The following is a 14158-nucleotide window of genomic DNA, read 5'->3' as shown; positions in this document are numbered from 1 at the left end:
TTTATGCCAATGCCAGTAGTTGACATAGTCAGATACCACAACAGACCAGAGCCCCCAAAACCAATAGCAACTTCACCACATAGGAAGTTACATCAAACCCAGTCAGACCATTGGCTCATCTGGTTCAGTATTGTCCACACTGATTGGCAGCAGCTGTCCAGGATGCCGGGGATTGAACATGGGATCTTTTGCCGGCAAAGCAGATGTTCTACTGCCAAGCCATTGCCCTTCCTACAGTGTGGCACAAGCAGAGAGTAGTTATGCAGACAAAACGTGCCTGCCCAGTAAATAGCCTTAAACAAGTGGACATGCTGCACAGAAAGGCCAAAAGCTGGCCGGGCCGCTGGCCTGATGGAGGCGGTGATGGTATATCCTCCATCACTTTTGAATTCTAGTAAGAAAGAGGAAGACAAAGGACCCACATGGTGAAGAAGGGCCATCACAAAGGTGTGCACACATGGAGAGAGAAGCAGGAATTGGCTGTCGGGAAATGTAGAAATTATCTTCAATTGGCTTCAAAGAACTAGTCTTCAGGGGCAAAGGCAAGAGCTCATGAGAGAACACTCATTTTTAGAGGGTTTTTAAAAACATTAAATACTGCGTTATTGAGGAAAAGGTTAAAGCGACCTGACAAACACAGGATGGCAAGTCTTTCTGTTTTCAAAAGCTTTACATACTTGGGAGGGTTGTCAAAGGAATTGACTGGGGCCATAGAAACTGGCACAAAGCTCAGATCAAGAAAACGCATCTTTAGCTTTCCCCGCTCTGCCAGAAATGTTTTGATGACTGCAAAAAGAGAAGAACTTGTTCGCCAGCCGCTGTGGAACAGACAAAGAGATATCCCCACCAGGTGTTAAGGTGTCAGGCACAACCACGCAGAGACGGAGCTGTCGAGAGATGTCGTCTTTATGTGTAGCTTATGCACAGGGCACACAGAACAGAGCAGTGGTGGGCTAAAGCAGAGCAGCCCCTCCCCACCCCTGTGACCTCTGAGTGTCGTCATTGGTCAGTCGTGCTGCTGAAAGGTTGGTCTCCATCAGAATCATGAAACCCATCAATGGCTTTGGATGCTAAAAGCTGCTCCTTCTTACTCCATCAGGCAGCCCCTCACCCCTCACTTGTTCATGCCTCTCCCTCAGCCTTTTTGCAACCGGGGGGGGAGCAGAGGGAGGTCAGCTCTGTCCTCTCACCGTCAAGCATTTTGAACTCCCCTTTCCCCCCACCTCCACCCTCATCTGTGGCCCCTTGTCGGGGTGGGGCCCATCTGCCGTAGACTTTTCCAGACCGGCAGCACCGAAGGAGCAGAGTGAAGAAGTGATTCCATCTCGGTTCAAAGCTCTACTCCTCTTTGAGGCGTTTTTGGAGCAGGGCCCAAGCCTTTTCTACCTGTGAAGAAAGGACAGGTGATTGATTATTCAATAAGGCTTACAGGGAAGGGGCTCAGAAAAGGGATGCTTATAAGGGAAGCTGTGAGGTTGTCTCTCGAGTAGCGGCAGCAGCAGACTCTTACCAGCTCACAGGTAACTGCTGGCTCCCACAACGTGGAGAGAACCACGTGTGACTGTTTCACACGCTGGCTGTTGGACATTTGGCTTTGCAGACGCAACCTGGCAGATTCCTCACTGAGCCTGTCTCTGGCTACGATGCGTCTTAGAGCCTGAAACAGAGAGAAGACAGAAACTGATTAGAAGCGTATCTTTCTACTGGGAACCAGGCAGAGGGCCTTCTCGATAGTGGCACCCACCCTGTGGAACACACTCCCATCAGATGTCAAGGAGATGATTAACTATACTGTATAATCTTTAGAAGACAACTGAAGGCAGCCTTGGATAGGGAAGCTTTTAATGTTTTATTATGTTTTTATATATGTTAGAAGCTACCCAGAGTGGCTGGGGCAACCCAATCAGATAGGCAGGGTACTGTTGTTGTTGTTGTTGTTGTTGTTGTTGTTGTTGTTGTTGTTGTTATGTTGTTGTTATGGAAAGCACTTTTGCATACACTCATCTATTTCACTGCCATGTACACACAGCAAAGTGCACATTGTAAAATAAATAAATAAAAGGTTCTCCAACCTATAATCTAAAGGCAGTTTCCATGTTTTCCCTGCACAGAAGTGCTTTCTGCATAAGAAAGCCACAATATTTGATGCAGCCCTCATGGATTGTATAAGCTTTGAGGTTCAGGTTTATTACATTTGTAAGTCTCAAAGTGATTTACAAACAATTTAACAAACAATGAGCTTTTGAGTTTTAGACAGCCTCTGCCTAGCTGGGTTCCTGCAAGTTCTAGCAAGTTTGTCCAACCAAAATAATAATAACAATAAATCACTCAGAAATCAGTGCGTGTCTGCTATGCTTTTGGTCCAGCATTAAAAATGCCATGTACTAAATTGTTGAGAGAGAGAGAAGTGGAATCGTTTTGCTTCAGCTGCAGAAATGACACAGAGAAAAACAGTACGTACCTCATCCTCCGGGATGATAACCGTCCAGACCTCGTGCACCAAGTCTGCCCAGCCTGCCTCTAGCAACATGGCTGCGTCCAGCACACACACAGCATTTCCTGCAGAAAAGACAGGGGCAGCTTTGAGGCCTTCTTAATGCTTGCCGGTTGACTTTGAGGACTCTACACAGTGCCTAGCCAACAAGAAGGCTTTGTTTCTTCAAAGTGAGGAATAAGTGACATGCCACAGCGATGACATCTAGTACAAGGACAGGCATCATAGAATTGTAGTAGCATTGGAAGGAACCAACGGGTTCTGGGCTAGGAATCTCCCCCGCCTGAAACCCTGGAGAGTGGCTGCCAGTCAGAGTAGACAACACTAGACTGGATGGACTTAATACAGTGGTATCTCGGGTTACATACACTTCAGATTACATATGCTTCAGGTTATAGACTCCGCTAACCCAGAAATAGTGCTTCAGGTTAAGAACTTTGCTTCAGGATAAGAACAGAAATCGCGCTCCGGCGGCGTGGCGGCAGCAGGAGGCCCCATTAGCTAAAGTGGTGCTTCAGGTTAAGAACAGTTTCAGGTTAAAAACGGACCTCTGTAACAAATTAAGTACTTAACCCGAGGTACCACTGTACTGAATTAGATGAGCCAATGCCCTGACTGGGTGTGAGGTACCATCCTATATTTGTGCTATCATTGTCAAGCTTCAGGGAATTGGCTTCCTTTCCCCATGGCAATAGATAAGCAGAACAAAGGAAAAGGAGTCTTCTTACCAGTTAGAAACTTCAATAACCACAGCGAGAGAACAAAGTACGCATCTCCCAGAATGGCAGTGCTCCCAATTAAGGATCCCACCCCCTTCTGTCCCTATTAATCTATGTCACTTCTAAATCTTGTAATCTGATCTTGTACCCTCTGTGTTTTGTTCTGCCACTTTCTGAGCTCTCTGTTAACTTTGGGGAAGGGGGGGTGAATGCTTTCCAAAGACTGTGAATCTGTTAACCCTCTCTCTCCCAGTGTTTATTCTCCTAGCTGTTCCCCATCCAGTATTTCCCAGCTTCTGCCTTCTGAACTATGTCCCTCGGCAAACCACTGTTCCAAATCTATACTGTCCTCCTGTTCCTGGTAAGATTCAGGATCAGGATCAGGAGGGGGGGCCTCCCACCATTCCTCCTCAGTGCAGCCCTCCCCAGCACGGTCCCTGACAATTATTATTTTAAGCCAGGGGTCAGCAAACTTTTTCAGCAGGGGGCCGGTCCACTGTCCCTCAGACCTTGTGGGGGGCCGGACTATATTGGGGGGGGGGATGAACGAATTCCTATGCCCCACAAATAACCCAGAGATGCATTTTAAATAAAAGCACACATTCTACTCATGTAAAAACACACTGATTCCCGGACTGCCTACCCATGTTTTAAGCCATTTCCAAAGTGACTGGAGGACAGTATTTTAAAAGATATGCCAGGAAAAGCTGCTTTGGTGGCTAGGCTCCATGTTAAATGATTGGAAATAGCTCTTGTAGATTACCAACACCTGTTTGAAAAAGCCAAGCTAGCAGCCCCTTCATGCACCCATTTATCCCCGAATCTCCACCCACAACTCCTGCCAAGAACCCAAATCCCTCCTCACCCTGTGCAGCTGCCTCGTCTATCTTTTCTTTCGCTATTCGAGCCATCACTGGCCACATGATATTGTTGAGCCGCGTCAACTGCTCCTGGGCAGAGGGAACAAAAGAGGCTGCAAGTAAGGATCCTGAGGCAAAGGAGGCTGTTGGTCAAGAAACTAATCTGGGTTGGGTGTGTGGTAACAGCCTGATATTGGACATGGGTGGGTAGGGGACTAGAGAAAAACATACATCAGTGCAAAAATCCCAGAGCAGAGCACCTTTGGCTAACAGATCAGTGGGCTGTGATACATGGTACAAGAGAAGAGGTATCCCAGCATGCACTTGCACTATTTCTAGCACTGAAGTGCCCAGTCTAAGGGTCAAACTGTGCATACTGTACAGTGAGAAATTGTTCCAGCATGCACTACTCCCCAGAGAGTACCTTTCACCCACAAAATAGGAAAACATTCTGAGAACAGAGGTGAAAGGGTTCTGTTAGTTTTGTGGACTGAAGAGGCAAGCTAGCGTCAGAGGCACAAAGGGGAACAAAACAAATGATGGCCAATTGGGAGAGGGAGGGGTGTGGTGGCTGAAGTTAAACATTGATCCCAAACCCAGAGGGCTTTTTACCTGGTCTCTAAACACTTTGGCCCCCAGGATTTGTCTGTTGATGGTTCCATCTTCTTTCAAAATATCTGCAAAGAAGGAACGGTGTTACTGTTCTTGGTTCCATACAGCAGGGGATCTCAAACTTTCTACTCAAGACCCCACTTTACAGGACTGAAAAATTACTGAGGCCCGCAAGTAACAAAAAAGTGGTGCAAGAGTGAATTCAGTCACAACGGAAGCAGAGTTTGGCCTAATCAGCTGGCAATTACGGACATTATTTTTATTGGTATCTAAACTCTCTTTGGAAATGTCTCAGCATTTTTCTGATGGCAAGGGGTTCCATAGTTCAGCTTTCCTAGAGCTAAATGCAGACATTTGATCAGGAGGTACTGTGACTCAGCCTTCATATTTCAGGCGGAATTTGCTAACCCAGAGGTAATAAATAGAAAATATTTCTATTTTATATTTTCCCCTTCCTGCCCACCATCCCCTGGCATCGGAATGTATTTTTACTCATCTTCTGTAATTTATTCTCCTGTTCTCTTTTCATTGGCCCTTATTCCCCACCACAACCTTTCATCCCTCTTCCTAGGTCCTTTCACACTCAAATGCTTCCTCTTATAGCAGCTTCCTCCCACCATTCCTTTCTTTTCCCTAGCCCACCATTTTAGAAACACTGCTATACAATTATTAGCATTTTACCTGCAATGGTTCAGTATGCATGTAACATGAAACCATAGTTTAAAACAAACCATGGTTTAATGTGAGCTAGAAAATTCCTGTGATCCTCTCCCACTCCTGCTGCTCCACAAACAAAACAAGTCAGAGCCCAACTTGTATTATCCGAACTCCAAGGTTTGCTGCTGGCTTTCTGCTCATAGATTTTTTGTGGGAACAAACCATGAGCCCTGGTTCAGACAACGTAACAAGCCAGACTCTGTCTTGTTTTGTCTGCAGCACAGCAGCAGTAGGAAAGGAGTGCTACAGAAAATCATTCACATCAAACCATAGTTTGCACGTTCACAAACTTTCTAACTGTTTGGGGGAAACTGTCAGCAATAACATGTTGATGAAGAATGCAGCTTTTGTTAAAAACAAAAAGAAGAGAAATAGAAAAGGGAAAACTAGGTCTGGAATTGGGATGGGGGCATACAGAGTTTCTAGAGACAAAAAGCAGCCAGGCTGTGGGCTAGGGGACCAAGAGGGAAAGATAACCAAACATTGTTTAGGAGTACAGTGGTGCCCGGCAAGACGAATGCCTCGCAAGACGGAAAACCCGCTAGACGAAAGGGTTTTCCAATTTTGAGCTGCTTCGCAAGACGATTTTCCCTATGGGCTTGCTTTGCAAGATGAAAATGTCTTGCAAGTGTTCTGATTTTCCCCCGCTTCCCCCCTTTTTCTAAGCCGCTAAACCGCTAATAGCCTTTTAGCCGCTAATCCGCTAATCCTTTAATATCCGCTAAGCCTTTAATAGCCGCTAAACCGCTAATAGCGCTAATCCGCTAATCGGGTTGCTTCGCAAGACGAAAAAACCGCTAGACGAAGAGACTCGCGGAACGGATTAATTTCGTCTTGCGAGGCACCACTGTAATTCCTGAAGCACTACCTATGCAACTTAATTTACCAGTCTCCCTGACTTTAAAAAATGTTTCCCAGGAAGTCTGAAATACCTGTTCCAAATGCTTCTACCACCTGTGCATACACAGGTCCTCCTGGATGGTAGATGTTGTGTCCAAGACTGTCCATATCCAAATGGAAAGCACCGAGGCGAACCAGATGTTGTGCAATGGAACTCTTGCCACTACCGGACCCGCCTGTCAGCCCAATAACGTAGGGGTGGCAAGGGACACCTGGATCTTTCTGGGGGTGGTGAAGGAGAGTGAGTTGTTTGGGGACACAGACACAATTATGCACATCCTAGTTTTGTTGTTATAACTGTTGCTGCTCACTCTGAGCCGCTCTAAGACGTTACAGCAGAAACGTGGCAGCCATTGTTCCGTGGGCTTGTCCTACAGCACTGCTCTAACACTGAAAGCCTGTCACCAGATAAACTTCTGCTCATGTTGACTCAGATGGACATTCCAAGTTTTGCACTCTCTTCTGCGGGCAGCATCCTCTTTCTGGGGGGAGTTTGTCTGTCACTGTCTGTGTTTCCTCAAGTACCACACTCAGTGGCGGAGCATATGCCTGGAGCGGCATGTGCATCCTGCAGCCAGGGGCAGAGCGAGCTGCCCATGGCAGAATTTGGCGAGCCACGACTCCCAAGCCTCCCCCAAGCTGTCAAAACAAAGGGGGAAGGGGGGAATGCCACCAGCAAAGCAGCACAGCTCCCCCCTTACCCTGACGGCTCAGGATAGGCTTGGGAGTCGTAGGCGGCCAGCGCGCCAAATGTCACACCCCTCTGTCACACCCAGGACGGCACCCTCCCACCGCTCCCCCCTTGCTATGCCCCTGACCACACTTGATGACACTTGAGGACCCTGATCTTGCATGTATGCTCCCCATCCTTGAGTCCTCTAATCCCTTTCAAGCAGCACACAGAGGAAGAAACAGTGGCTAGAGTTCATAAGATGGGGAAGGGAGGATGTTAAACTAACTCACCTCCAGTCTCTGCCCACTTAGCAGGCCAGACAAAAAGCAGCCTTCCTAGCTGAAAATCAGAATTTGCTCCTTACCCTATATGTGTCATCTTTTCTCCCTCCACCTCGTTATTCTTGCAAGTAAGCCTCCTCCTGGAGATTCAACAACAACCCCATCTAGCCAACCCATAACCTATCCAGTTCATTGCCACAGGGTATTACTCACATGTGGGGGGTGTAACAGAGTCCCAAGCAGCCTGTACCGCAGGCTAGAAGAGCTGATCTTCTCTTCCTCATTCCTGCCATGCAGGGGGTCAAGAGCCAGTTTGATGATGTGGACAGCCAGCTCAGGGAGACCCTGCAACAGAGCATGGGCCAGTGAGGAAGGAGGAGCAACAGTGAGAAAGGAAACCAGAGGGCCTTCTCTCTGCCACAGTTTGGCAACCAGCTACAGGGTGGGTTCTGCTGCTCCTTGAAACACAGCCTGCACCTAAACGTACCCAAACAAAATCAGGCTTGTGCTGCACATTAGCGGATTGCTAGTTAACTTCCTGGCTCCACCATTCCCAGCAACTAACAATGATGTGAATCTGAAGTTCACCTATAAGCAGGTTTTGAAAAGGTCGTTTGACTCATTGCTTAGTTATTGTATTTACATCCCACATTTATTACAACAGTAGGTTAAGCTGAGGGATCATGACTGACCCAAGGTCACCCAAGTGTATTTTGTGATGGAGTAAGGATTAGAGTCCGGGTCCCATCAGTCCCAGTCTTGACACTCCCACCACACTATACTGCCTCTCCTGGGTGACTGGTTTCTCTGCCCCAGAGAAGAGAAAGAGATGAGATACTGTAAATATATGGAGGCTCAGCCTGTCCATGGCAGAAAAGCCTCTGTTTATTTCATGCACCCCCAAACTTCTTGATGATCTGATTTGTTTACAAGGCTGGGGCTCCCGGCACACTTACATTTTCCACCCTCCTCCTGTTGACGGCAAGACCACCCTTGAGGGTCTCTTCGCTGACTATGATGCACTTCAGTTTGCTGTCAGTGATGGATGGGCCAAAGTAGTCAAACAGGGGGGAGATTTCATACCGCAAGGAGGGCTTGATGTCCACCAGGAATTCACTGAGCTGAGCCACACGCTGCTCAAAGGGCAAGATCAGCTCTTTCAGCATCTTGGCTGCAGGTGGCGAAAGAAGGAAGGGGGAAAGATGACATTTTTAGGAATGTGCAAAATGCCTAGTAAGTTCTCCCACATGTGCTGTAGAGATGCCACTCACACACCAGTTAATCTAGCTGCCAACATCCAACATAGTATCTGTCAGGCACAAGGATGCTATCACACTAAGCGGCTTACAGAAAAGGGCAAACTGTCCATCACAGACGTATTTTGAGCCTGATAAGACCTGCCACCTCACTGTGTCTCCTGCTGTGTGTAAGAGGCACCCAAAGCAATATTGGAAAAACAAAATCCCACGCTGGTTAAAAATATACAGGTTTGAGGGGTTGCTTGTTTTGCTGAGCTAGCAATTAAAAGGTTCGTCTTGCCCAATAATTTTTCACATCACAGTAACATAGGTGCATCTGTGATGAATCCAAAGAAGTATAAGCGAGCTCTGTTATAGCTCCCACTTACAGTTCTCCAGTGCTTGCTTTAGTTTTTCCTGTCTTGTTGCCTAATTGTGCACAGGGCTTGGGACAAACAAATGAGAACTAAAGTGCAAGATCTTGACAGGGGCTTTGGCAGAATCCTCTTTGCACGTTCTGTCTTTTCCGGTTTGTGTGTGGCCAGAGAAAGGGGACATGCAGGATTGCAAGTGGTTCTTCCTATAGCTCAGTGATACAGCACATGTATTGCAATGCAGAAGATCCCAAGTTCAATCCATAGCATCTTCCGTTAAAGAAAGATCAGGCAGCAGGTGACGGGAAAGGCCTCAGCTTGAGACCCTGGGGAGTTGGTGTCATTCCTAATAGACAATGTTGGTCTGGAGTAGACAAACAAATAGCCCCACTTGCTATAAGGCAGCTTCCTACCTACAGTTCCTGTCCTGTGCAGCAGAGACAGGGAGGCTGAGCTGTTTGCGCTGTGGTTTCCGCAAGAGGCTTCTACCTTGTTCCACCAAAATCCTATTCAGGTCTGCTTGCTATTCCAACCAAACCAAAGCAGACCTGGAGCTTTTGGGCACAGGGACTCTCAACAGTTGCAAACGTCATCAAAACAAATTATACAAATCTCTTAGCTTTAGAAAAATCACCCTGATAAATTATGTTTGGCAGAGTGCCAAACATATTTTTAAGCATCACTGGACTTTATCCCTTCACCTTTATAAACCATAGCCAAGTGTGGGTAAAAAATAGCAACAAACCCGAGGATCCAACACCACTTTTTAAGGCATTAGTTTTAACAAGTCTGAAAAAATATTTCAAATTCCTAGATATGAGCTGTAAGCTTTGCATGCCTGGGCAATCATGTATGTAGGGTGTTCAAGTCCTATTTTTAAAAAACAAGCCTATCCGTGTTCTTGGTTTACTGCTTGTGGTTGAGCTTGAGTTTAGATGTACCACTAAGTCAAACTAGCTCTGGGGAGCACAGCAGGACTAGAGGAAGAGCTTAGCAGCTGTGATTTTTCCTTTGAGTACCACTACCTGCATGTTCACATTTATCCATGTCTTGGTTTAATGCTGTGTGTGAACTGGGCCTTTATCTTGTGGCTCAACAGCCTCATTTCCAAATTCACATCCTAGCCTCCGAAAAAACAGAAGGATTAAATTTCTGATCCTCAAGAAGAGAGAAAACCAAAATTATCCAGCTCATATCAAAACAGAAAAGATGTTGTAGGGTCAAAAATATCCCAGGCATATGAAAGTCTCTGGGTAGTATTTAAGGATTTGGAATACTGGGTAGTATTTAAGGATTTGGAATATTTCTTCATCCTGTTAGAACATTTGTCGCTAATGTTTAGATAATCTGAATTCTTTTTTCAAGGCCTGGAAATGTAACTAACTGGTAAGCAATAGTTCCAGTCAGGGCTAGAAAATGTTTTAAGTTCCTAAGCACCAAAATAAATGTCTAGGCAACAAGGAAATTATCCCGCTCACTCTCTCACCCAATTCTGGGGTTTTCCAAACCCAGATTCTAGTCACAGCATTTGCTCATTCAGTGCTCTTGGTTTGTTTAAGTAGCATTACATAAGAATCTACAAAGAGCCTGCTGGGTCAGCCCACTAGCCCATCTAGTCCAGCATCCTTTTCTCACAATGGCCAACCAGATACATGTGGGAAACTTGCAATCATGACAAGAGTGCTCTGCCCTTCTACAGTTTCAGTAGCATTACCACCTCCAGCCATGGAGAAAGAGCATAGCCATCATGGCTAGTAGCCATCAATAGCTTTATGGGACCTTGGAGAAAGGGCATACATGGTTCAAAGGGACCCACTTTCCAGGAGATCTCTGTCCGAGACGCCCACCACAAGCCGATTTTCTGCCAACATGCAGCTCACGCTCAGAAGGATCTTGTGACCGTTGTGAAGTCTATCGAAAGTGCCCCCTACGACGACATCACTATAGCTCTGCAGTGGCTCCTCAGTTGCGTTGGTCTCATGCTGTGCGGACAGCTCCTCATCGCTGACTTCTAGCTCATACTCAGGGTACAACAAAACAGAGATGAGATTGGGGCGACAGCTGTAGCAGCTGGTAGCGTAACGCTCCAGCCGCTGCTTGACTGGGTTGGATTGCCCTCCATCTCTGGTTTCAAAGTCAGTAAGCACCACTTCAGGAGGTTGGGAGAGGTTCTGCACTGATCCAAGTGCTGGAGGAGCAGCTCCCTGGTTGAGGATGTTGGTGAGCAGCACCCGGACATTGAGGTGGCGATGGATGTCGGCGTTGGCATATAACTTGCTGATAAGGGTGTACACCTCAGATGTAGCAGGGACATACGTGGAATGGGGCTGTGTGGAGCTGGTCAAGCTGAGCCCTGGCTGCAGGTGAATATAGAGCGTGTCTTGTACCAGCCGGGCAGCTGAGGCGAGAATGGGTACCAGACGCAAGGAAAGTGCTGACAGTGGCGATGTCAGAACCAGCAGGCCTGAGCGGAAAACCGACATGCTGTCCAGCAAACACAGGCAGAGAAGGAGGGTGCAAAAGAGAAGAGAGGCAAAGGTAAGTGGGAGGCAGCATGTTATATATAGGGAGAATTTATGCAACAATCCTACCAGAGTCACCATCCCAAAATAAAAAATCAGATCCTGTACCCCAGAAGTACTTTCCCATTAGCAGGGTGGAATTGGGGCCCCCAAACTGAAATCACTAGCATTGGGCAAGTCACACCGTCTCTCACAGCCTAACTTACCTCACAGGGTTGTTGTGAGGCTGTAGTCCTGCTCTGAGTTTATGAAGAGGAAAGGTTGGATAAGCATGCATATACAATAACCTTCACTACTGCCAAAGAAATGTCAATCCCTGTTTTAATTTCCTTCTCCCCTGTCCTACTTTTTTTGCTTGGTTTTTAACTTCAACGTTTACATTTAGTTAATAGGCAATACAGCATGTGCAAATGAGTAACAGCCAGCATTTCTTTCTCAATTCCTCTGTGCGTATTAACTCTCAGCTGGCTGGGAAGAAAGTGGTGAAAGACAGAGAAGTGGGAGGGGAAGGTGTCTTAACAAGTAATCACTTCTGCCTCCTCTTCACAGCAGCAGTGTTGCAGTACTAATGTGTTGACTATATCACATATTTTTTCAACAGCCCGAGCAAGGAAGCCTCCATACAGTTCCCCAAGACAAAAATGAAAATTAGTTTTGCATTTATTACCTAAAACTTTTGATGTGCAGCCCAATCCCATGTTTGTTTATTTGGAAGTAAGGTCCAGTGGTTTTATTTACTCACATAAAACATTTATACCCTGCTGTTCTTCCTGAATACCCTTGCTGCAACACAACTAAATTAAAAGGGCTTACTCCTATTTAATTCCACTTGGACTGAGATCTAAACATAATAGTAATAGTAATAAAGGTTTCAATAGACATGCCAACTAAAAATAAACTATTCACATACAGTAAGAACTGAAATCCTTAGTATTTTAGTACAGTATATATAATGTCACTGGGATGTACTGTTATGTCGTTTACTAATTTCCAAGTTTCGGTACTTTGCAACAGGGCATTAACATTTCAGACAGTTCTTTGAGGAGATCATGCATAGCATCTTTACTACCTGGGCGTCTCTCTTCTCAAACTGCTTCCTGCTCCCAAATAAACAAGATACAGTATAGGTAGATACATAGATATCACCTACCCTGTCCATTTTAATTTATATAACTCAGGCAGCAATCCTATGAACACTTACCCAGGAGCAAGATGAAGTGAATATAGTAGGACTTATTTCCTAGTAGACATGTAGAAGAATTTGATGTTACTGATTTTCTATTCTAGCAAATCTGCAGACTTAGATTCATTAATCTCAATGGGTTAGCTCTGGTCAACATTAAGTGACCAGAACAGCTGCCCCACCCCCCAAAAAAACACTCAGGTAGCCTCTCAAATCTGAGAGTCGGACTAGCATTGGATAAAACCCCATATGTTTATTGGCCCACCTTTCTTCCAGGGGCCTCAAGATGGCATAGGCAGTTCTCCTCCTTGCCTATTTCATTCTGAAAACAACTCTACCAGGTAAGTTGGGCTGAAATGCAGCGATTGGCCTCAAATCCCTAAGAAACCTTTATGGCAGCCTGGAGATTTGGACCAGTTATCACCCTGGACCACTGCCCAACCAGTGGCTCAGCTGGTAGACACTTCATCTCAAGGGTTCATGGGATTATTCCAGCCCCACATTTGGGCAAAAAGATTCCTGCATTGCAGGGGGTTGGAGTGGATGATCCTTGTGGTCCCTTCCGACTCTTATGCCACAGCCCCCAATCTCTAGCTGCTTCGTGGACTCTGCCTCTCCGTTACCCCCGGTTACCTCCCAGATCCCCCCCCCACCACCTCTCGCCTTTCACTCCCTCTGACCTCCATATTCTCACTTGGCTGAAACACCCCAATTTCAAAGATCCTGTTCTTTTCCTCAGCCCACCAGCATCTATGCTTCGGAAACGTAAGAAACCTATTTTCAAAAATACCAAACACAATAAGCCTCTGTTCTGTGAGGTGGGGGGGACATAATCAGCGGGCGACCTGTCAGCTAGAGAGAGGCTGCTGCCACCTCTGCAAAAGGAGAGTGTGCGGCGGTTATTTCCTTCCCCCGGGTTGGCTCGCTCCCTCCATTACCCAAGCGCTGCCCCTGGCACTCCCACCCCGCCCCACGGCTCCCCGAACCGCAGGCCGGCCCCGCCCCATATCCCCCCCCTCGTCTCCCCTCACTGGCAAGCAGGGAAGAAAGAACGGCGAGGGTCCAGGGTCTCTCTCACCCACCTGCTGGGAAGCCCCAGCTGAGGCGCCGTGTGATCCGGAAGCGTTTCCTCCCCCAACCGGAAGTGCCGCCTCACTGACAGGGGGATAAATAAATAAATAATAATAAATAATAATAATTAAAACCGCAAAAAATAACACCACTATATTTTAAAAGGAATAGGCAGGTTTAGGCGAGACTGGGTTTCATTTCTGTAACCCGAAAACGTTTAAAAGTGGCTAAAGGCAGCGAGCCCGGGATTCTTGAAGAAGGCAGTGCTGGGGGCGGAGCTAACCGGAGAGGGAGGGGCTTAGGGAGAATGGGAGGAGCTGGTTTACATGTGGGAGGAGCCACAGAGGAAGAGGGTCGTCGTCGTCGTCCCCCCACTGTTCGATTCCGTGCTTCCTCGTTTCTGAGGGGGGAAGAATGCGAGGCGCGTTTGTGAAGGCCAGTTCCAGTTTTTAAACAATGCACTGCGTGCAGAATTGTTTTCCTTTTGTCCTCCCTCTTCCCACGTTCAGCTTCA

The 14158-nt window shown here is 46.8% G+C and overlaps 1 protein-coding gene across 4 annotated transcripts; it reads right to left on the bottom strand.

Annotated features, from left to right (window-relative positions):
• Nucleotides 1-888: 888 nt before the first annotated feature.
• Nucleotides 889-13863, bottom strand: COASY (Coenzyme A synthase). Of its 4 annotated transcripts, XM_083469883.1 has the most exons (11): nucleotides 13364-13521; nucleotides 12592-12630; nucleotides 10685-11352; nucleotides 8213-8427; nucleotides 7470-7601; nucleotides 6335-6524; nucleotides 4686-4750; nucleotides 4079-4163; nucleotides 2462-2559; nucleotides 1511-1657; nucleotides 889-1386 (listed from the first exon to the last, which is right to left on the bottom strand). In XM_083469883.1, exons 3-11 carry the CDS (start codon nucleotides 11349-11351, stop codon nucleotides 1339-1341), a joined length of 1647 nt encoding a protein of 548 aa, XP_083326009.1. In that variant the 5' UTR covers nucleotide 11352; nucleotides 12592-12630; nucleotides 13364-13521; the 3' UTR covers nucleotides 889-1338. The 4 variants fall into 4 exon arrangements, with proteins under 4 accessions (XP_083326009.1, XP_083326008.1, XP_083326007.1 ...); XM_083469882.1 differs by lacking the exons at nucleotides 12592-12630; nucleotides 13364-13521 and adding an exon at nucleotides 13656-13863; XM_083469881.1 differs by lacking the exon at nucleotides 12592-12630 and having other exon boundaries at nucleotides 13364-13660.
• Nucleotides 13864-14158: the final 295 nt, after the last annotated feature.

This window comes from Podarcis liolepis, assembly GCF_965112155.1.
Source record: "Podarcis liolepis genome assembly, chromosome: 13".
Taxonomy (NCBI): Eukaryota; Metazoa; Chordata; class Lepidosauria; order Squamata; family Lacertidae; genus Podarcis; species Podarcis liolepis.
This window is presented reverse-complemented; position numbering and strand designations above follow the sequence as displayed.

Excerpts from the sequence above, each read along its gene's own strand:
- COASY (XM_083469881.1), bottom strand. The coding sequence starts at position 13,404 with ATGTCCCCCCCACCTCACAGAACAGAGGCTTATTGTGTTTG. Across the intron at positions 7,602-8,212 it reads ACAGGAGGAGGGTGGAAAAT|GGTCTCCCTGAGCTGGCTGT; the intron begins GTAAGTGTGCCG and ends GCTCTGTTGCAG. Across the intron at positions 1,658-2,461 it reads TTATCATCCCGGAGGATGAG|GCTCTAAGACGCATCGTAGC; the intron begins GTACGTACTGTT and ends TCTCTGTTTCAG.